Source organism: Apostichopus japonicus, chromosome 16 (assembly GCF_037975245.1).
Source record: "Apostichopus japonicus isolate 1M-3 chromosome 16, ASM3797524v1, whole genome shotgun sequence".
Lineage (NCBI taxonomy): Eukaryota > Metazoa > Echinodermata > Holothuroidea > Aspidochirotida > Stichopodidae > Apostichopus > Apostichopus japonicus.
In genome coordinates, this window is record NC_092576.1 from 18121135 (window position 1) to 18142843 (window position 21709).

A 21709-nucleotide genomic window follows, 5' to 3' on the forward strand; every position below is an offset into this window, starting at 1 on the left:
GAAAACAAACTTCACTAACAAATAACAAGGACAAAGAGATGAATCACCGTGATTTGCTCAGAAATTGTATCTGTTTAGCCTGACAAACACAAAACTTTACGGTGTCCCACAGTGTGCCATAGGTCCTGAGATCAACATATGTCGAAATAAATCGACACACGTAAGTTTCTCGTACTTTGATTGGGCGACCATTGTCACATGTCATTATTCTAGCTCTTTCATTGGAAGAAATCGACACATTTGAAATGAAATCGACTTCGACAAAAGTCTCCTCTCTTTACCAATTCAATTCTGGATTGTGAACTAACGGAGTGGAGGGGAGGTTATTCCTCATGGGCCCAAAATTGGTGGAATCTGAAAATGGCCTGAAATTTGGTGGGCCATAAAGTTTTGTGGGCCCTAAATTTTTAAGCTCGAAAAGGTATGAGCTTCTGCACCATTGGTGCTCTAGTTTATATTTGGTATACAAAACAGGTTTAAAAAGGTATCTATGGTATAAATATGTATAACTTGTACGTATGTACGTGGTTTGACTCAAGTATTTGAGCGCAACGGAGCAAAGCTATATCCGACGTGACTCAACGCGAATATATTGGTAATTAAATATTTACTAGTCACATGATCATAAGTTCAGGCTCAAAGTAGATGTAATTAAACTACTGACTAATCACGACTTTTTTTTTCTCTCTGACAACATTTTGTCATTGATCCTTTGTAAGTCCATCAAATATATTCAGGTTTATGTTTCTAGGTCTCAAAGCATTGTGATGTAAGCATACTTTCTTGAATGTTAATGATTTGTTTGCGTTAAAGGGCTTCTTTGTTCGCCACAAGTTCCTCCAAGAATGCAAGCTATCAGCTAGCTATATTCAAACATAAATGCAAACCAAAAGTTACAGCTGTACTTTGACATGTGATACGATGACAGCGACATAGCTACAGGGGTGTCCCCCCCCCCCCTCCGCAGTTACTGGCTTGAATCTTCAATAGTTGGAAAATATGTGGAAAAAGCATGACAGTAAGAAAAGTTTATCTGTAGTATGCAACATCTCTTAAATAATTTATGCTGATCATATCCTAGGCTAATTTAAGGCTTTCATTATTTGACAAGCTTTGACAAAACTGAAAATATATCGAACTCTTGTTTCTAACTCCTTGTACAACCTATTATAAAGTTTAAAATATACCTACTACAAATTAACTTTAAAATAGACTGAACACGGCTAATTGGCGTTCGACTTAGCACCTTAGCCGTTATACTGTAGCATATTTAAGGTACAAGGAATTGAAAATCCACTTTTGCTATGCTGCTAAACATTTCAGTAATTGATTTTGTACGTGTTTACGGTGTTATTTTGCAAGTAAAGGTATGACTATAATGTAACTTACAGTAAAGGCCCCCTTTACTAATACAGAAAAGAAGATTACTATCAGACAGTCTTATCCTACGAAATCCACCCAGTTGGAAAATAGTAATTAATTTAAATTTAATAAATTAATAGGAATTAAATAATTCTAGTTGGAATATTATGAGTCTATGCCCGCCACCGCCCCCAATCAGGAGACCCTTATAACCTCCATCCCACCCCGCCGAAAATCAGAAAACCCTATCAACGTCCCTGTAGGAGGTTGTGGTTTTGACCTTAAGCACTCAACTTCAGCCACCACCGGAATATCCCCCTTAATTAACCAAGTTATCCTTGGCACCTAGCTATAGCGGGCCATTAGTCTCAAATCGTGGGGAATCGACATATACCGATTTAAATCGACATATACCAATTTCCTTCGACTTATATTAGTTTCTAGCAGCTTAAATTGACTTGTACCGATTTAACTGTAATGTCATCGATTTATACTGGTCGATGTCGATTATATATATATATATATATATATATATATATATATATATATATATATATATATATATATATATATATATATATATATATATATATATATATATATATATATATATATATATATATATATATATATATATATATATATATATATATATATATATATATATATATATATATATATATATATATATATATATGAATATATATAAATGAAAATCGTACTGAGATGGAAAATCCAGAACAGTTAAAAAACTTTCAGCCTCCACCGGGATTCGAACCACGGGCCTTCCGCTCTGTACGCGGACACCCTAACCACTAGGCTATGGACGCTGATTGTATGTCCAGAGGTTCGAAACCGGTAAGGAAGGTCGTAATTCTACTGTAGGCGTTTGTCACCTGTATCGAACAATACTAGTTCTGTTTTTTGTGACATATTTTGCCTTACTCTAGAGATCAAACATGATGCTAACCAACTCGAAATCATTTGTGATTCCTAAAGCCAGATCTCGAAAGAGATACTTTGAACAGACTTTATGTTAATGCAATGGAGGTAAACGACAAAGGCAAATGAATATATATAAATGAAAATCGTAATGAGTTGGAAAATCAAGAACAGTGAAAAAACTTTTAGCCTCCACTGGGATTCGAACCACGGGCATATATATAATGACAGTTATTCAAAGCCATTTTTTACGCTTTAACACACCAGTAGAATCACTGCGGTCGAGTGATACGGACTTCTTTTCGTGACACAAAGATCTGGGGTTCGATTCCTTTCTTCGCCTGATGAGTCCCAAAAAAGGACGAAACCGGTCGTGAAGTGGAATTTTCTGGTGTGTTATTCTTTATTGATTTACTATATATCTGTCATACCACTTGCTACACATTCAATTCTTATTTAGGCTTGGCTTACCTATAAAGAGTGGTTATTCTGTGTAAAATTGTCAGATTCAAAGCGCCAGGGATGCATTCTGTACAATAATATTACTTGGGTAATATGCCCTTAATATCAGTTATTCAAAGCCAATTTATACGCTTTAACACACCAGTAGAATCACTGTGGTTGAGTGGTACGGACTTCGGTTCGTGACACAAAGATGTGGGGCTCGATTCCTACCTTCGCCTGATGAGTCCCAAAAAAGGACGAAGCCGATCGTGAAGTGGAATTTTCTGGTGTGTTATTCTTTATTGATTTACTATATATCTGTCATACCACTTGCTACACATTCAATTCACTTCGACAGGAGCAGAGGCCCATTGTAAGAGTAAGACAACAAATAATCTAGGTTAGTCCCATCAGTGATGTATGAGTGAACAGTTTAGGTACCAACGGCAACTTCCACCCAATGTAAATGGCTTGATCAGTTTGTACTGTGAATAGAGACAACCGTTTATCAGCATTACATTGAAGTGTGTTGTGACACAGTAACACATGTTAGAACTGTCAGCAGATGCTACTGTGAAAAAAGATACTAACAGATGAATTCATTACTCAAAGGCTGTTTCAACTAATGCATGTTTCGGAGTCTAAACGACTGTCCCTATGTTTGACTAGTAAATATACCTTGTAAGAAAGGTTCAAATTGCAGATTTTAAGTGTATTGCAGTAAAGTGCCAACAACTTTCTGTTAAAATATGGACGAAACTATTGGCGGAACATTTATAGTGGTCTGGTTAGTCAAGTCAGTCATTATATATACATAGGATTGTGTGTTAGTATTTTCTGTTTGTAAGTTCAAGTTCTCAGTAGCAACTGGTAAATGTATCCCGTGTTAAGAAGTTATAACACACATCAGTTTTAACTGATTAACGGGTACCCAGTTTTAACTGATAAAGCGTTGATAATCGGGTGTAATTGGAGTTTAATTGATTTGCTTAATCAGCAAAACCGTGTCAGTACATGTTTTCGACCAGAGTTGTCCTAGGTTGACAAAGTCTGGTTAGGTTTGTTCAAATAATTGATGTATTAATGAGATGTGCTTTTTTGCACGGCTACGGCTACGGTAACGTTGTAGTTGGATTTCTAAAACATTCCGTCGGAAATTCTTTATTCGTATCTAGGCTAGGGATTATCTGAAGCGGGACGTTAAGTGTACTACAATAACTGTGTGGCCAGATAGTTTATACTAACCAGATTTGTGCTGACTTAAAGCTAGCGATCGAGCTGCCGACGTTTGCCCAATCAGATAAATCATAGTCAATTCACTCTAATTGTGTGATTAATTCAATAATCGTTAATTGCTCAGCAGGGATATCATCATTAATTCACCCTTGTACTTCTTACGGTTTTTAGTTACTTTCTCACCCGTATAGGTCTACTCATGAGAACATTTACTCGTGAGAACATTTACTAGTGAGGACATTTACTAGTGAGAACATTTACAACTGAGAATATTTACTCGTGAGAATATTTACTCGTGAGAATATTTACTCGTGAGAATATTAACTTGTTAACTTCTCACTCGTTCCATAGGTTTTATTCTTCAGAGAATAAATTTCTCACTTGATCAAGGTAATTTACTCTTCAGAAACTTCATTCTTAAGTTAAGGTAACGCTGCACGCTCCTGGATTACAATCACCGAATCAATTCTTATCTTACTGAATATACTTGACGCAAATTCAAACAAACTACCTCTTCCTCTGTGGCTTCTTCTCTCCTTATGTTCTTGTACAACTTCTATGTTGACCACCGGCCAGCTTTACAATGTATATGAGTGCCGGCGTGTGTGTACTTGTTTTTGTTATTCTGACCATTACCGATCATACGTCGTTAAAAAGAATCCCGGGCCCACGTCCTCAGACAAATTATATTGTTTAGGTTAAGGTTTATGTACGTGATTTGAACAATAGGCAGAGCAATGGGGTCCTCAGTCTGATTGTGAAACGCGTCTGTGTGAGCATAACGTATGGTATGGAATCTGGACACCATGTGTGTCTATATTTGTATGTGTCACGAGTCATGACTCTTGTAACTATATATCAAAAGTGAAGTGCCTTAAATAATTTAAACTTTAACTCCGTGGGGATCATACAGTGAATCTACTCAGGCGAATCACTGACAATGGCTCGACGCAACCTTAAAATGACGTGACTCGTGACAACTATGTTGTGGAAACAATGAAAGCAAAACCCATGGCTTTCTGCAGTACATGACATTTTCTTCATGAAATCAAATATTGAGGCACTGCAAACTTGATATAAATACACGAATGCTCCAGGATATTGGTTATTATAATAAACTCTTCCTCATCGCCCTACTGCACTTAAACCTAGCTATTTGTCTGGAATATGAATATTAAACATACTTACTCCGTCACAATGAACCGAATAATATATTAATGTGTTAATATCTACTTGTGGCTCATTAATGTTTACAAAATTCCTTTCTTGCACAATGAGACTCTATCCATGCCAGTTTTAATCCTATTGACATTAAGAAATGCGTAACTGAGAGCTCCCTTTAACCATCGACGTATACATAAGCCGGGACCAATTATACATTACAAGACCCGCGAACAAAAAGAACGTACAGACCATGGAGGGTCAGGTGACGTGGTCCCTGTAGCATTTATCTCTAATATTTTTCGAAATGTGTATTCTACATCAAATAATACCATGATCTGATAGCCACAATATCATGGTAACGCTACTGTATATTCCAAAAAGAATCTTACTCGTACATTTTTGTCAATGCCGCAAATTTTAATTCAAAATATGCAAACTTCTTACAAACAATGAGATGCAGATGAAACGAATGCAGCATATAATGACTGAACGCAATTTGCATAGACCTAAGTACCAGACGACAGGACACAAGTATCCTAGCCGTATAATAGCGAAACATCTTCAAGATCATGATACACAAAAAGTGAAGGTGCCATGAATGGCCAATTTGTCAGCTATCCAGTGATGCGTAGGGATTAACTAGTGAGGATTTCTTCAATGACTTATAGACCGCATTACTTTGACGATTTAGTGTGTAAGTGAAGAGGGAAATTATATAGAGTATGCTACCACATGACCCTGCTTGGTTGGTACGATTTTATATTGTGAAGAGAGCCTTCCAGATTATGTTTATTCGATGCCAAAACTACACAAAAATAAATCGAGGGCCCTGTTACATCGGTCTAATTCAAGTTTTTTCTCTACTAAGAGTTGCGACAGCTAAAATTTGGACGCTATTTTGTTTCCATTTACTAAGAGTTGCAACAACTCAGATTTGGACGCCATTTTGTTTCCATTTGCTGGGTGTCCCACTTACTCTGTACAACAGATTAGGCTAAGTAACAGCAGTTCAAGTTAATTTTTGTAGCAATTACATAAAGTTTGATGACAAATTTGATTTACATTGAACTTTTCCGTATTACGTGGCTGGGGTGAGTGGGAGGGTCAGAGAGAGAGATATGGAGTCTCAAATTCCTGTTGAAACGTAAATTATCAAGGTATTTCTGATTTATGCATTTTGACAACTTCGGTGAAGATAGTTTTTTACTTTGGGGAAGAAATTCCGAACCAAAAAATATGTTGTTTCTTTCCCCTCCCCCCCCCGTAATTGACGATCCTTTAAGCGTCTTTGTCCCGATAGTGTATACTGTACATGGTTGAGAAAAGGGGTAACGAACTGAAGTTATATTGTTTCCACTGATGCTTAATGAAAGCCCAGTCCCTAGTAGATGAACTAATGATGTAAACGTTTTAAAGTGCAGTTGAATATCCCTTTCTACTTATGATTTTTACAACGAGATTCCAGTTAGTGACGTAGTTCGACCTCACCAGTGACACAGGGGATGGCGTAGAGGGTGGTGGTTACCGTTCTTTATAGTTTTCTTTATAGTAGCTTAAAACGGTAGTACACTTCCCATTTGCAAAATTCTATACTGGGACTACATGGGAAATGGGAGTGGAGGGTTCATTTTTTGTGGGATAAATGTATTGGGATGGATAAGGAAAGGTGTGGTTGGTTGAAAGTTACCAAAACTTAAAGTCGTTGCTCTACTACATATTTACAATGTACAAAACATGGCTAATGTTCTTTTTCATTCTGCCTACGATGAATTTATATAGCACAACAGTTTAATAGATCACAAATACTTCGCCGTGGCTAGGAGCTTGGGTGAAAAGAAATCGCACACTGGATATTTTGTAATTGCATTATTAATGGAACAGTGAATATGTCCCTCACCCATCCAGCCCTCCCCCACTATGAAATGGCCCAAATGAAGTTCACAAAATCAATGGCAAATACTACCCTTCTTTAATGAATAACAGTATCTGTTGTTTACAAAGAACTGCTCCAAACTCATCAAAGCTAATTAGTCAGAAAAATGTTAACTGACGTGTATTGAAAATGAAATATTTCTCCAAAATAAGTTTACTTTACTTTACTTTCTTTGCAAACTTGCGCATTGTCGTGCATTTGCTACCTAGCTCAAGCCTTTTTTTCTGTCTTTGTTTTTACGTTCATGATGCTTCTTCTGCAGAAGAAGTGTAATCGAGCATTAATGAATTTAGTTACGAGCTTATGTGAGCTTGTGGCCATACGGCACTAGATATTTCTTGTTAATTTTTCCGCTTGAGCCACAAGAACACTTTTGATACTAGACTCCTTCATGAGATTGTCCTCTTTGCCTTGAATATAGCTTATACATTAAACAGAATGTCAAATGCCCTTTTTGAGACTTTTTGTCAGCATCTTTGTCTGTACTCTTTGAGTAGGGTTTGTTACTGTGTTGTGAGAGGGGATCGTGGATATTGCAGAATATTTCAATTTTTTTCCGCTGTCAACACGTCCACTGTCAAATTGATGATTATGAAAATGTGTCTGTAAAATACAAACCAGGAATTCAAGTTAAAATAATTAATTGAGCTGAGTTATGATTATTTAAAATATATGCATTATAATTTGAAATATAATATGGATTATAATTAACTACAATTACTGTTCTAAAGAGACCTGTGCAACTGTAACATTCTATTGGTTTCATTGTTTTATAATATCATGACCCTTCAAAATGTGCTGTTGCCAATGAGAGCACCATACAGTAGTTTAGTTGCACAAATACTAACTTACCCACGAAATTTCACATCAAGAACACACACGTACACTACCCTAGAAGTGTTCTTTTGAAAGACTCATGTGTGTCTAGGGCTCAATGATAATTTAGCCGTATATCTTTTTATCCGAATGTGGTGGGACCTACTTGTGATACGAGACATAAACGTTAAACACTTATTGATATGAAATTTGAGACTTAAGGCTCGCAAGGGAGTGTTCAGGTCGAGCCTTTGAACCTACTGCAGAATACCCTTCTCTGCTATTTTGAGAACGACACAACCTCAAAATACATTTACAGGCCTTCGTATTGATATTGTGTTTGTGCATGACCATGAAGCTGTTTTCATGGGGCAGGATAGGCTATTCTGCTGCAATTGTTCTTATTTAGGCGACACTGGCACTACCGTTTACTTTCACCGTTTAAGTGTGTGAAACATACCGCATTACAAAGCCGAGTTCTTGGATTAGCCTAGGCATAGGCTAGTCTAGTAATATTAGGACACAGGCACCATGCGGAAATGTTTCGCCTATGCTTGTATTTCAGTCTGCAGGACTAGGCATAACCTAGACTTAATACACAAGCATATGCCTAGGTCTAACTCTGGATTAACTGTGCGCTATGGCCTAGCCTAATCTTAGCCAGTGTTTATGTCATATATATATTACGAGCCAATACATACGACGAGGACGTTGGTTTCCATCCGACGTAATTGACTTTATTCTTTCATATTTTCTTTTGTTGGACATCGGCAGGGAATCGATACATTATAAATCCCTTCGCCGACCTATTTTAAGCACCCAAAAGCGCAACATCCCGTAACTTTCTAATCGCCAAAGAGTTGTTGTATGTGCTGCTGGAAATCTATAAGTAAAATAAAGTATAATGACGGAAACGTACAAATGGAAACAAATTAATTCACATTTACCACGTGACCTGAAATGTTCGGAACGCTCATGCCGCATCTCTCACTATAAAGGAACTCTAAGTTCAATCTAGTTCCTTAAAACTTGACAAGCTGTTAAGTACCGCCGACAGGAAATCCCATGCAGTACGGTGGCATCTCTTTTGAAGCATTTGGACGAAAGTGCATGTCTCAGTAACTATTTAAATGCATTGAAGACTCGCCCAAACCGCGTGCCGGCCTTTGATAAAGTTAACGTTCCGTTGCTTGCAAAACAAATTTCTTTTCGCTCCAAAAATCGCTCCCAAAAGCAGACAGTACAGAAATGTCTTCTTATACATGTTTTGTCCTCTAGTTATGAATAATTGATGTATTAAAAATCAAATGTCGCATCCTTCCCCGTTGCCAAAACTTCACGTTTGCCTGGGTATAGAATGGTCGAGTGTTTGACACCCTACAAGTTGACACGTTTGCAACATATAGCAACAATTTGCATCGACGCCCTTAATTATACCAACTTAGACCCCTACTCCGCCTCCCCAAGACAGAGTTTAATTAAAGTTTAACATTTCAAACTATACGGGTTTCATCAACAGTTTTAGAGTTTAGCCGAAGGAGATCGACTAATTTATACTTTAACCCCAGTGTAACAGCAAACTTTTATGTATTTCGATTGTAAGGGGTTAGGGTCTCCTGTTTGTAGGACCGCGGATTTAGGGCACAGTATAGTTGAACAAGTTTTGTTTGAAACTGACATAAGAAAGGTATCAGCGTCAAAGAGCTTGTGTGAGTATTGAAGATTCTTTATATTTATGTAATGGCTAGTTATAATTTCTGTTTCGTTTTTGTTCTTTCTTTGTTCTTTGGGGGGGGGAGGGGTGTCTAAAGTGACCTGTTAGTGTGTGAGTTTGTTATTGAAAATTGTACTGTGCTTGCCTACGTTATTCTAATAAAAAGAAAATCGAAATATTTTGGGACTTTCTGCTCACTCTATTTATTGTCTAAAGTGACCTGTTAGTGTGTGAGCTTGTTATTGAAAATTGTACTGTGCTTGCCTACGTTATTCTAATAAAAAGAAAATCGAAATATTTTGGGACTTTCTGCTCAGACTATTTATATCTAGTAGGTGATAAACAGGGCACGAAGTAAACAAACTAACAGTCACTATTCTTTGTTTGTATTCATTTAATGAACCGTATTTGATCTTACGCCTACTTTGATTCAATTGCCATTGCAAACATTAGTAAACTATTCAACGCCAAAGCTCAATTCATTGCTGTCCTTATTGTACATTAAATAGATTCCTTTAGCATTTGTTGTGTTTGTTTCAACCTTAGGAAAGGTAAGGGGTCTGAAGGCTTGTGCTTACTGGAGTATAATAATGGAAACCATTTGTTATAGCTATAGCTAGTTGATACACTATGGTGTATGTTTTCTTTGTACCAACTTTGCACAAATGATTTGTTTTGTTATGAGTCTTCGACCTTCAAATGAGGATGCAAAAAGCAAGCTAAGCTGAAACGAGTTGTAAACAGGGTGCGAGAAATCACAGAGAAGCCAAACAATTCAGATTTGAAAATAAGACTTCTAAGTACAATTTTGTTTCTATTCAATCTTTTCAGCGAATGTACCGTTCAGATCAGGTACATAGTACATAGGCTTTGCAGATAATCAATTACCAATATTTATCCTCGACCATGTCCTTTATCCATATTCCTTTACCTCACTTGACGTAAAACCGTCATGATCATATGGTTACAGTATCGATGTAAGGGGGCAAGTGTTGAGGGTGGAGCAAGTTGGTTGCTTCTCGCAAACAGGTTGACTTTCTAAACAGTACTGGTATATAGACGCAATGATACGTACAAAAAGCTGTTTTGTTACACTTTTTCAGAAGCTTAAAACGAAAGAATGTTCAAGCCAGGTTGCTTTTACTTGTCGGTCAATAATAATTGAAAAGAAAATCACTTGATATATAATATGTAGTAAAGCTAATCATCATGGAGATGTGGTTTGTCGACGCAGAGTCCAAATGATTTGGCTATAATGATGGTGATGGAGACGAGGATTATATTGGCGAGACGTCAGCAGAACGTCTTTCTCTTTGAGAGAGCACGTTTATTCAGAAGAAGGTCTCCTGATACTATGAATACTTAAAATACTTATTTTTTTAAGGCAATTAATTCGGACCTTAGAACATTATAACATTCCAAGAAAGCGTGTACAACGTTTGTTCTTTAGTTTAACATACTTTGATTTGTCGAAAGCAATGCATGTTTTATTACTACCATGAAATTTGTCTTCATATTCGTTTAATAACCATTTTATGCGACAATGTATGACACATACAGTCATGTGCGTCTCAATTCATCATGGTCAGCCTCAAATTTAGTGAAGGGTAGAATGTGACTTAGCCTTGACTCATTTAGGCTTTTTACTGCGACCTATCAAGTTATATATAGTTTACAGGCTTCCTTCATTAGTCAATAACAATGAAAATAAAAAAAAATGCTACAACAACATAATCTAGATTTTAGTTCAAAGGATGGGAAAAAACGAAGCCCAATTTTCCAATATTTATACGACATTATGGACATGGTTGTAACGTCGCTACATATATACTCAATTGTTAATGGTCGACATTCGGGGATAATTTGTAAATTTGTATAAAAACATTTTAAAATTTTAAAAATAGATACTTATAGGGTAGCCATTTCCACGTTCAATAAATTACTATTACCAACCGTCTATAGGCAATTGCAGTGATTGCAATTGCAATTCGTGATTGACATCTTGGTTCTGATAGTTGTAGTCATTATTGCTTCGTTTATATTGCAGGCACATGCTAGCTAGAGAACTAACCGAAATAACTTCAAATGGGTTGCAGTAACAACGAACCGTCCATTGAATGTGAACGTCTAATTTTGACCTTCACCACGCACTACAATAACTGATTTAGTTCCACTGTAGGTGTTTGTCACCTGTATCGAACAATACTAGCTCTGTTTTGTTGACATGTGCGTGTGGGTGTGGGTGTTTACACACATGTGAAATGAAATATTCCGTTGCACTTCTGTGATTTAGTAGAATTGTTTCCAACCAATATGCCTAGTCGGTTGCGTAGGATATCAGATTTCTGAATGAAACTGAAAACCAAGTACCTGATTATAAATCATGGCCACGGCTCCACATTCGGGTAAGTTTGGTTGTTACTGAAGCAAAATGAATTCGTAGTTTTTCGCAATTAAATTAATTATTCGGACCACTGATCCATATGGCTTATCTGAGAAGTACTCAACTGATATTGACACTCGTTTATGTTCTAGTTAATACACTCTACGGTATTGTATGTTTTAACATTAAGTTATCGTTACGCCTTTTGATATGTCTTTTGTGAATCATGAAACTACAAATTTTTGAAACATGGCTAATATAGCCACACAGTTAATTTTACGCCTCCTTCCACTCTGTAATATGGTATTGTGGTAGGCGGTACCTTTACAACGTTTCCATATTGCATACTGTTATTGAAAATACACATCCTTTTTTCCTAAACATAAATACTATGTTATAGTGATTACCGCTGCCTGTGTCCATAGACTTAATCCAATAATACAACTGTTGCATATAAATTACATATGATATGCTGTTCGACTGATCGATGGAACTCTTGACCAGATAAAATTAAAACAAATTATTGAATTACTACTTACAAGCAACATGTCTTGCACATGAATTTACTCAACATTATAGTCCTTTTTGTTGTTTATTTTCCCAGTCGACTTCTTCTTTTTACTCTCTTGCCGCCCAAAACCCCAACCCCCTTGTAACTTCATTTCTTTACTCGAACTAGACATTGAATAACCTTCTATCAATCATACTTTATACATATTCATACTTATTCATATTCATTGTGATTATGTATTCGTATTCTTATACATGTTGTGTCCTCCGTTTTTGAATAGGTATGTGTTACATATGCTCTATTAATATCGTTTCATGTTAGCTGCACTGCCATTGTTTTGATAAATGTTTTGAATTAAAATAATTATAAGTACATCATGACCAGATAACTAATTGCTGGGATATTATTACTGAATGTAGTTTATATATAAGATAAATTCTTAGCTTAGCTAAGCTAAGCTTGATTAGTTGATGTATCAAAACACAAGCTCGTACAAGGGGTTGGTGGCGACAGTATATTCGCATCCCTCCCTATTGTCAATATTTTACATTTTCCTGGGTATAGAATGGTCAAATGTTATCCAACAAGTTAACACGTTTTCAAATTTGTCAACGTTTTGCATCGACGCCCTTAATTATACCAAATTAGAACACCTCCACCTCCCCAAGACAGTGTTCAATTAAGTTAATTAAGTTAAAGTTAAACATTTCAAAACTTGGAGCAACACGGGCTTCATGAACAATTTTTTGAGTTTTTTCGACGGATATCGCTTAACGTATACTTTTAACACCAGTGTAACAGCAGGCTTTGATGCATTTCGATTCTAAGATGTTAGGGTCTTGGCAGCCTACACTCCTGCTCGTAGGCCTAAAATTTTGCGGATCGCGGATTTAGAGCACAGTAAACTTGAATAAGTTTTGTTGGAAGCTACTACGAGTTATAAGAAGTGTATTGACGTCAAATAGCTTGTTTGATATTTGAATGTTCTATATAATTAGGTACAGTCTAGTCAAAATTCCTGTTTTCTTGTTTGTTTGTTTTTTCTTGGGAGGGGAGGGTACGTTGTCCAAAGGGATCAGCTAGTGTGTGATTTTGTTATTGTAAACTGGACTGTTCTTATCTACGTTATCATAATAAAATACTTTTCTTTTTCGAAATATTTTGGAACTTTCCGCTATGATTATTTATATCTAGTAGGTGATAAACAGGGCACAAAGTAAACAAGCTAACAGTCACTATTCTTTGTTTACATTCATTCAATGAACCTTAGTAGAAACGCCTATTTGAATCAGCTATTTCGCAATATCGTAAGTGTCTCCACAACAAAGCAACATGCGCTTGCAAATATATTTATCCATTATGCGCATGCCAAAATTCTTTGAACAAATAGGAATAACTTCTCTTAAAAAGTACCAAACAAGGCATGCATATAAATACCTTAACAATTAGTGCTTATTGTATAATAAAGAGATCCCTTTAGCTTACTGGAGTATAGTAATGGGTTCCAGTTGATTTTTTTGTAAATGATAAGCTATGGTTGCTGCATGTTTTCTTTGATTCAACTTTGCACAAATGATTTGTTTCGTTATGAGTCGTCGACCTCCCAATGGGAGGATGCAAAAAGCAAGCTAAACTGAAACGAGCTGTAAGCAGTGTGCGAGAAATTACATAGAAGCCAAACAATTCAGATTTTGACAATTAAGAGTTCTACGTACAATTTTGTTTCCATTCAATCTTTTCAGCTAATGTTCCGTTCAGATCAGGTACATAGTACATATGCTATGCAGTTAATCGATTACCAATATTTATCCTCGACCATGTCCTTTATCCATATTCCTTTACCTCACTTTACGTAAAACTGTCATGATCATATGGTTACAGTATTGATGTAAGGGGACAAGTGTTGAGGGTGGAGCAAGTTGATTGCTTCTCGCAAACAGGTTGACTTTCTAAACAGTACTGGTATATATGCGCATTGATTCGTACAAAAAGCTTTTTTGTTACACTTTTTCAGTATAGTGGTCCGTTCTAAGGTATGGAAGAATCCACTGCTTCCATTAAAATATACGAATAAACTCATTCTTCAGCTAGGCCTACCAGTGCAGTATTGAGAACTGTATCTGAGTTGACCTCTCCACTACCCTCTCCTTCCCTCTTCCCCTCCCACCCACTCCGGTTAACATATAGCTAACAGTATATGCAAAATGCACTGAGAGTTGCACAAAGAACTTTAACCCTTTAACATTATCTCTTATGATAGTTAGATATAATATAGAGTGTCTTAAACAATAGAATGTCGTGATAGATTGACACATTTTATTGTGCTTCAAGTAGTCAAACTCTAACTGGGATTTGGATGGAACGTCGAGAGAGTTTGGGTGCTACTAAACTACACTTCTTTTCACAGCAAAGCGTGACATAGGATCTGTCGATTCTTTTTTGTTTGTTTGGCGCACTCATTCTAATGACACTGATTTACTTCGTCAGACATCAAAAATGTGTTGTTATTTAAACAATGGTTATTAAACAGTGATGCCATTTGTTTACTGTACTTACAAATATCGATCAAATCTCCTGAATTCCATTAAAATGTAAAGGCTAAGGGAATCGGGGCATCATTAGTACCTTACAAAAAGAAAACTCGTTTCTTTTACAGAAATCTTTGCAACGTTTGTGGAACTTCCCGATGCAACAGAAATATATATATATTTGGAAATTTGAGTGATAACAGAGACGCAGTAACAAAAGTTGACATTCTTTATAATAAGTAAATGAAATTGAATCGTTTCTTAGTTGAATTTGAGAAAATGATATCTATCTTTATTTTTTTCAGAAGCCTCTAGGCCAGCTTACATTCAACACGGCTATCGCTTAATAACAAATATTGGACAAGGTAAATTTGGAAACACCTACAGTGTAGCTAATGCCGGTAAAGTTTTCGCGATGAAAGAGCTAGAAAAAGTTCAGGTAAACCGCCTCTTCCCCCACCCCCGCTTCTATTTCCTCCTCACTGTTGATATAAGGTATTAAGCTAGTTTATCCATACGTGTTGTCAGTGGTTTCCTGTTTACATATCTGAAAAATAAATTTAGTCTTATGTCGGGAAATACTGTAAAATTCGGCCTAAACTTGGTTTTTAAATAAAGACTGCACTGTACTGCGAATAAGGCAGTTTTGACATAAAAATTGAAATTTTACACGGTAACTCTCCCGAAAAGGGACAACAACCTCTCATCGACTGTTGAACTTAAACGTCGAAGAGGAAGAAATGAAATGAAATGAAAATCCCCGTGAGACATCCAATGGTCTTTTGAATGTGTGTAGGCACGAGCACAAAATATCGTTTCAGTAGCTTATTACGTATGTTATCACAAACACACATTGCCACAAGCGTCCAGTTTGCGAAACAGTTATTCCGATATTTGGAAACGTTCGACAGAAAATAGACATTATTGCCCATATCAATAGAATCACGAAGGGGTCAGCATATTATAATTTTTGTTTTAGAAACGACTTTTATCGTTGTGTATACCTTTAGGATTTTGCTTGCTTGTTGGGTGAACGAACTACAAGACCTTGTGGAAGAGAACTCGTTGCAAAATTCTATCCATATTTTACATACGTGGTGATATCAAAATGACATTAATTATTCATATAGGGCAAGAACAATGCGTCCTAGATAAACTAAAATAACATTTATGCGGACATGGAAATCACGTACAGCTCCTTACTGATATAACAGTTATGTGGACATGAAAGTCGCCTACAGCTCCGTACTGAACAGTGCACTACAATCTGGAGATCATCATAGTGACGTCATTTACTGACCTGAGTGCTCTTAAAGGTCGTTGCATTGTTTACAAATTTCTAAATTTGTATCAATTGAAGTATCAATGGAGGAGACGAAAATCAATGTTTTAATTCCCTTTTCTAATAACTTCCAGGTGTGCTATTTGAAAATGTAAAAAATGTACATTGCCCAGTAAAATGTTAAATACACTTTGTGTAAATTATAGGGTTTTTCTGTCATTATTGGTCAAAACTTGCTCCTCCACAGTAAGCCAGCGAATCTCACACAATAAGAGACAGTACTTGAATAAGTGATTCTAGAATTAAAGGCATAAGCTGGCTGTAAATAGACTGATTACGTATACAGAGATTTACCACTACAAGTTTACCTAAGTAATAAGAATCAGTCAAAATGTCATACATAATTTAATTTTTTAACACCCCTTATTATGATGAAGATTAGCTAACTCGCTTCTGCTTTTTGACTTAATCTTTTTTTTTCAATTTTGATGATGCTTCCGAGAAGACGAAAGCCAAATTTGAAAAAGATAAAAAAGTAAGAAAGTTTCTTAGTCATTTTAATGCCAGTAATGATAAATATTAGCATGGTATAACATTAGCTATTACTATGTTTATGTAAGTAATATCCGATGTGAACGAACTTACAAATGAACAATAAAAGATATATTGAAAGGCACATAATGTGGTTAACTGGTCGTGCCAATTATGTATAATATTTAAGCAGGTCCTGATGATGATAATGATGATGATGATGATGATGATGATGATGATGATGATGATGATGATGATGATGATGATGATGATGATGATGATGATGATGATGATGATGATGATGATGATGATGATGATGATGAAGACGATGACGATGACGACGACGACGATGAAGACGACGACGACGATGACGACGACGACGACGACGACCATGATCATGATCATGACCATTATCATGACCATGATCATGACCATGATGATCATGATGATCATGATGATCATGATGATCATGATGATCATGATGATCATGATGATCATGATGATCATGATGATTATGATGATCATGGAGATCATTATTATCATAATGATAATCATAATGATCATCATGATGATCATTATGACCATGATGATGCTGCTGATGATCATGTTGATCATGATGATGATCATAACGATGATAGTAATCATGATGTTTTTGAATAACTGATTATCATACTTGCATTGCATCTTTTGATGATATCCTGATCTATGTTATAAGAAATGTTTAATGTTTTCCTCAGGGTTCGAATGATCGCTATGTATGAATCTTGATAAACAATACAAAAAATATATACTAGATTGCCCTTAGTTTAGTTGAACGTACAGCGTTCATTGGGGAAGTTGTCTGTAAAATGTAAAACTATAACTTTTGTTATCTATCGACAGTTTCAGATTCTGTTGACATTGAAGCATGATAATGTAGTGTCTTACTCAGACTTCTTCCCAGACGGTGAGCTTTTATCGACATAACTAGCATTATGTTCATTGGAAACATTATCATAAAACAAAAGCTATCTCTGAATGTATCTATTTATTAGTCAATTATCTCTTAATTAGCCTCTACATTCTACATTCATCGATTTTCTTAAATGTAAGGATCTGGAAAACTGACGCTGACATGCAAAGTAAATCAGGAGATTAACACATGTCACTCTGCTCAGGTCTAGATCAATATATAAAATGTGAATTAAGTGTTATATAACAACAAACCTTCCCAAGAGTTTTAGCATCGTCAGTCTGTATACCAGTAATATTACATGGTTTCTGTTCAAGAGTAGTTGATGTTGTGAAAATCAGCACCACGAAAACAATCAACGTTTGAAGTCATACAATCACCAAACTTACTTATTTCAACAAATATAGTAAAACTTCAACTTTAAACGTATCATAAGTATGATTTGTCAATGTAATTATTTTGTCTGTCTATTGTAGTTTCGGCAAAGCTGTACATTGTGATGGAATACTGCGAACTTGGTATGTTTATCTTCTTTTAAATTATCGGTGTTACAAATAACTGTTTAGTGTTACTAGACGGAAAATATTGTCAATAACATTGTGAATCCAAATCCCTTTTTATGTGAATATGGATCAAATATAACAAACAATGATCAAGATAAAGATCTTTAATTAAGACCTTATTATTTTTACTGAAGTCTCTAATAGGTGGAAATCATCAATACATATACATCATATAGGCATGTTTAGTTCTGCTTTTCTTACTACTATTAAGAATTCACTTTGCAGTTTGATAGTGGTGGTGTTTTGGTACACGCGCATATAAGCCTGTGAACATGTGAAATCTGTGACATCTTAGAAAAATCACAACCAATATCGTGAATATCTAGAGATAATCTCTCTATGATGTTTTCTCAAATTCGACATGATAATCTACTCTGCTGCTTTTGATATGATTTAATATTTATTAATTATTACAGGAGATCTTACGAAGGTTCTAACTTCTGGAGACCCGAGGGTTCCCATTGAAAAATTCACCGCAGGTGTAATGAGACAGTTATGCTACGGCATAGAGTACATACACGGAAAGAACTTGGTACACGGTAACATTAAACCCGAGGTGAGTTGACATCTGACTGATGACAAGAAGTTAGTCTGGTCTGGTAACCTATGTTAATTCTATCATGCAGTACACCGTGTTAATGGTGAACTTTTATCATAGCCGCATTGCATAATTTTATTATTGGAAGACACATTTTTAAAGTAGAACAAAAATGACAGATAAAAAGCCTCCAATTTTTTCACAGTGTAGTTTACATTTACTTAACAACTTGTTTTTGGGCGGATTAAAACATTCCTTTGATTCACTAGAAGAGTCATACATAAACTCTCCTTGCTTCGTATTTCAATAAATGTATAAGCAAGGTCAAATAGAGCGTGTAAGAAATCAAGCATTTGAGCACGTACAAGTAGTCAGTCTTGCACTAACAAATTTGGTTTTCACTAGAATGAGAAATCCAGCATTTGAGTAGGCCTACATACGAGTGGTCAGTCTTGCGCATATTTCTCACTAGGATGTAGCCATATCACGTTTGTTTACATGCTAGCCTCGTGGTTTCGGCTCAGTATCAATCTTGCTAGCATAGCAGCGGTGCGCTTGTGGCAATGTGTGTGCAACAACATAAGTTATACACTACTGACACGATATTTTGCACTCGAGCTTACATATATTTGAAAAACCGTTGGCAAGTCTCAAACAGTGATTTTAATCTCGTATCTCAAATTCGACGTTTACGTTTAATTTCAAAAGTCGATGGGAGGTTATTTTCCCTTTAGCTACATTTGACTTTATCTCAGCACAGTTAACGGAGATCAGTGGATTTTATTATCAGAAAGACGTCTCAGGAAGATGTGGATCACATTGTCGTTATAACGGTTCCCGCGAAAAGCTCATTTTTGGTTTCGATGATAATCGTAACCTGTGCATTCATGATGGCGTATGCGCATGGGCGGGATTACGGGGGAGGGGTGGGGACAAGAGGGGGCATTTGCCCCCACTTTTTCCCAGACCTTAGTTCACTTTTTTGTCGTTTTTGCAGACAAATGTGCACAACCCTAATTGAAATTATTCCCCCACAACAGCTCTATCAAAGTGTCATTCAAACAATATGCAATGGCAATGCCGATGTAATTACTTTACTGCTCGAAATCCTGGAATGATGCATGCAAATCGAATAATGTAAATTACAAATTGGCACTAACACAGTAACACATTAAATCCATGGTTACAGTATACAGCACTCGGCAGTTTCGGTAGGGCCGATAAACTAATGTGTGGCTTTGAGTTCCGTTTTCGGATCTATTCTCGATGATGAATGAAACACTTACGTTTGGTTTTGCATAAAAGGTAAATTTTTGCACACGATTTCTTTCCTGAAAATCTGACGTATGTTGATTCAACTAGGATTTTGGAACTAAATAGTGACGTATAAGCTTCAATTGTTCATCACCATATAAGTTCTTCTATCCGTCCTCCCTAAATTTACACACGTTCATTAATTGTTTAGATACAATTTAAAGCCTATATGGGTGTTCATTTGACCGATCTAAGGGTAAAATTTGATCAAAAATTTCGACGCTCCTTGCCAACCGATGATGGCGCTCCGCTTAGATAGTGACGTATAACAAAAGTTGTACATCACCATCTGACCATATGTTCTACTATTAATCCTCTTCAAATTTTTAAACGATAATTAACTATCTAGATACAATTGCAGACATGAGATCCATATTTCAAGGATGGGACATACAGCTTAGAGCACTCGGGAAGTGCCGTTTCCGGCCATCTGGAGGGTTTGTAAAGCCAAAAATGTTCTTGTTCGGTACGCGCCAACTGATGGTGGCGCTCCGTTTAGATAGTCTTACTGGCAGGTTTGCCCCCTCCCCCACTTTAACAACACAAATCCCGCCCCTGTGTATGTGTGTGGGTGAGCCTGTGTGGGTGTGTGTGAGTGCGTTTGTGACGCCCAGCTTGTAAACACGATATCTGAAGAAGAAAAGATCAGACCAATTTCATAGTTCATGTGTAGAAGTACCACATTTAGTACAAATAGCATAATGTATTTGATGGAGTTCAAATATCATTTGGGGTCACCAGGGGTCAAATTGTGAAAACCTTGTAAACACGTTATCTCAAGAAGGGAAGATTAGACTAACTTCATAGTTAATGTGTAGAAGTAACACATTTATGTACAAGAAGCCTATTGCTTTTTGTGGAGATCAAATGTCATTTGGGGTCACCAGGGGTCAATTCGTGAAACCCTTTTAATCATGTTCACCCTCACTATACATTGCATTGATTAATGAAGAAAACTGCTCCTGTTACATCATCAAAGCCACAATTCATTTTTGCATTCTAGTTTAGGAAATAATATCATAATTTTTACAGCATTCCCCGACATAAAATTGACTTTATTTTGCGGATATATAAAAAGTAAACCATTAAGGACATTTATGAAACAAATCGTATATTTTCTGCAATGCTTGAATGTCATTAATGTTTCACTTCAAATAAATGTAACCTTCTAAATGACCGATACAAAGTGTAGTTACAACTTTGTTTCTGCTATCTGCTAACAACTGTCTTGTTTAAAACACAACAAAAAGGTGTGTGTATTGAAGTTATAATTTAATTAAATATGTTTCTTCAACTTGCTTAAGAACCTCCGTTAATTAGTACTGGACAGCTGATTAGTTCTTTTAATCTCCACGTGATGTTATTGATAGGACTATTAATCACAGCATACTAAGGGCACCCTTCTCAACAGGTTCGTGTAAAATCATCTAACAACAACGCGACAGTGCATACAAGTTATCAGATGGTTTGCTAATTATACTGAAGTCAAAGCCAAT

At 36.2% G+C, this 21709-nt stretch overlaps 1 protein-coding gene across 4 annotated transcripts in view; it reads left to right on the forward strand.

Moving 5' to 3' along the window:
* Nucleotides 1-21709, forward strand: part of LOC139982714 (serine/threonine-protein kinase Nek3-like) — a 65403-nt gene that overhangs the window by 24743 nt on the left and 18951 nt on the right. For 3 of the 4 annotated variants that reach the window (XM_071995784.1, XM_071995787.1, XM_071995785.1), the window contains 5 exons: nucleotides 15339-15472; nucleotides 16821-16850; nucleotides 17729-17792; nucleotides 18275-18316; nucleotides 18778-18917. In XM_071995784.1, coding sequence (XP_071851885.1) covers nucleotides 15339-15472; nucleotides 16821-16850; nucleotides 17729-17792; nucleotides 18275-18316; nucleotides 18778-18917 — 410 coding nt within the window. The remainder of the gene's footprint in view (nucleotides 1-15338; nucleotides 15473-16820; nucleotides 16851-17728; nucleotides 17793-18274; nucleotides 18317-18777; nucleotides 18918-21709) is intronic. The other variant, XM_071995786.1, reaches the window with a different exon arrangement.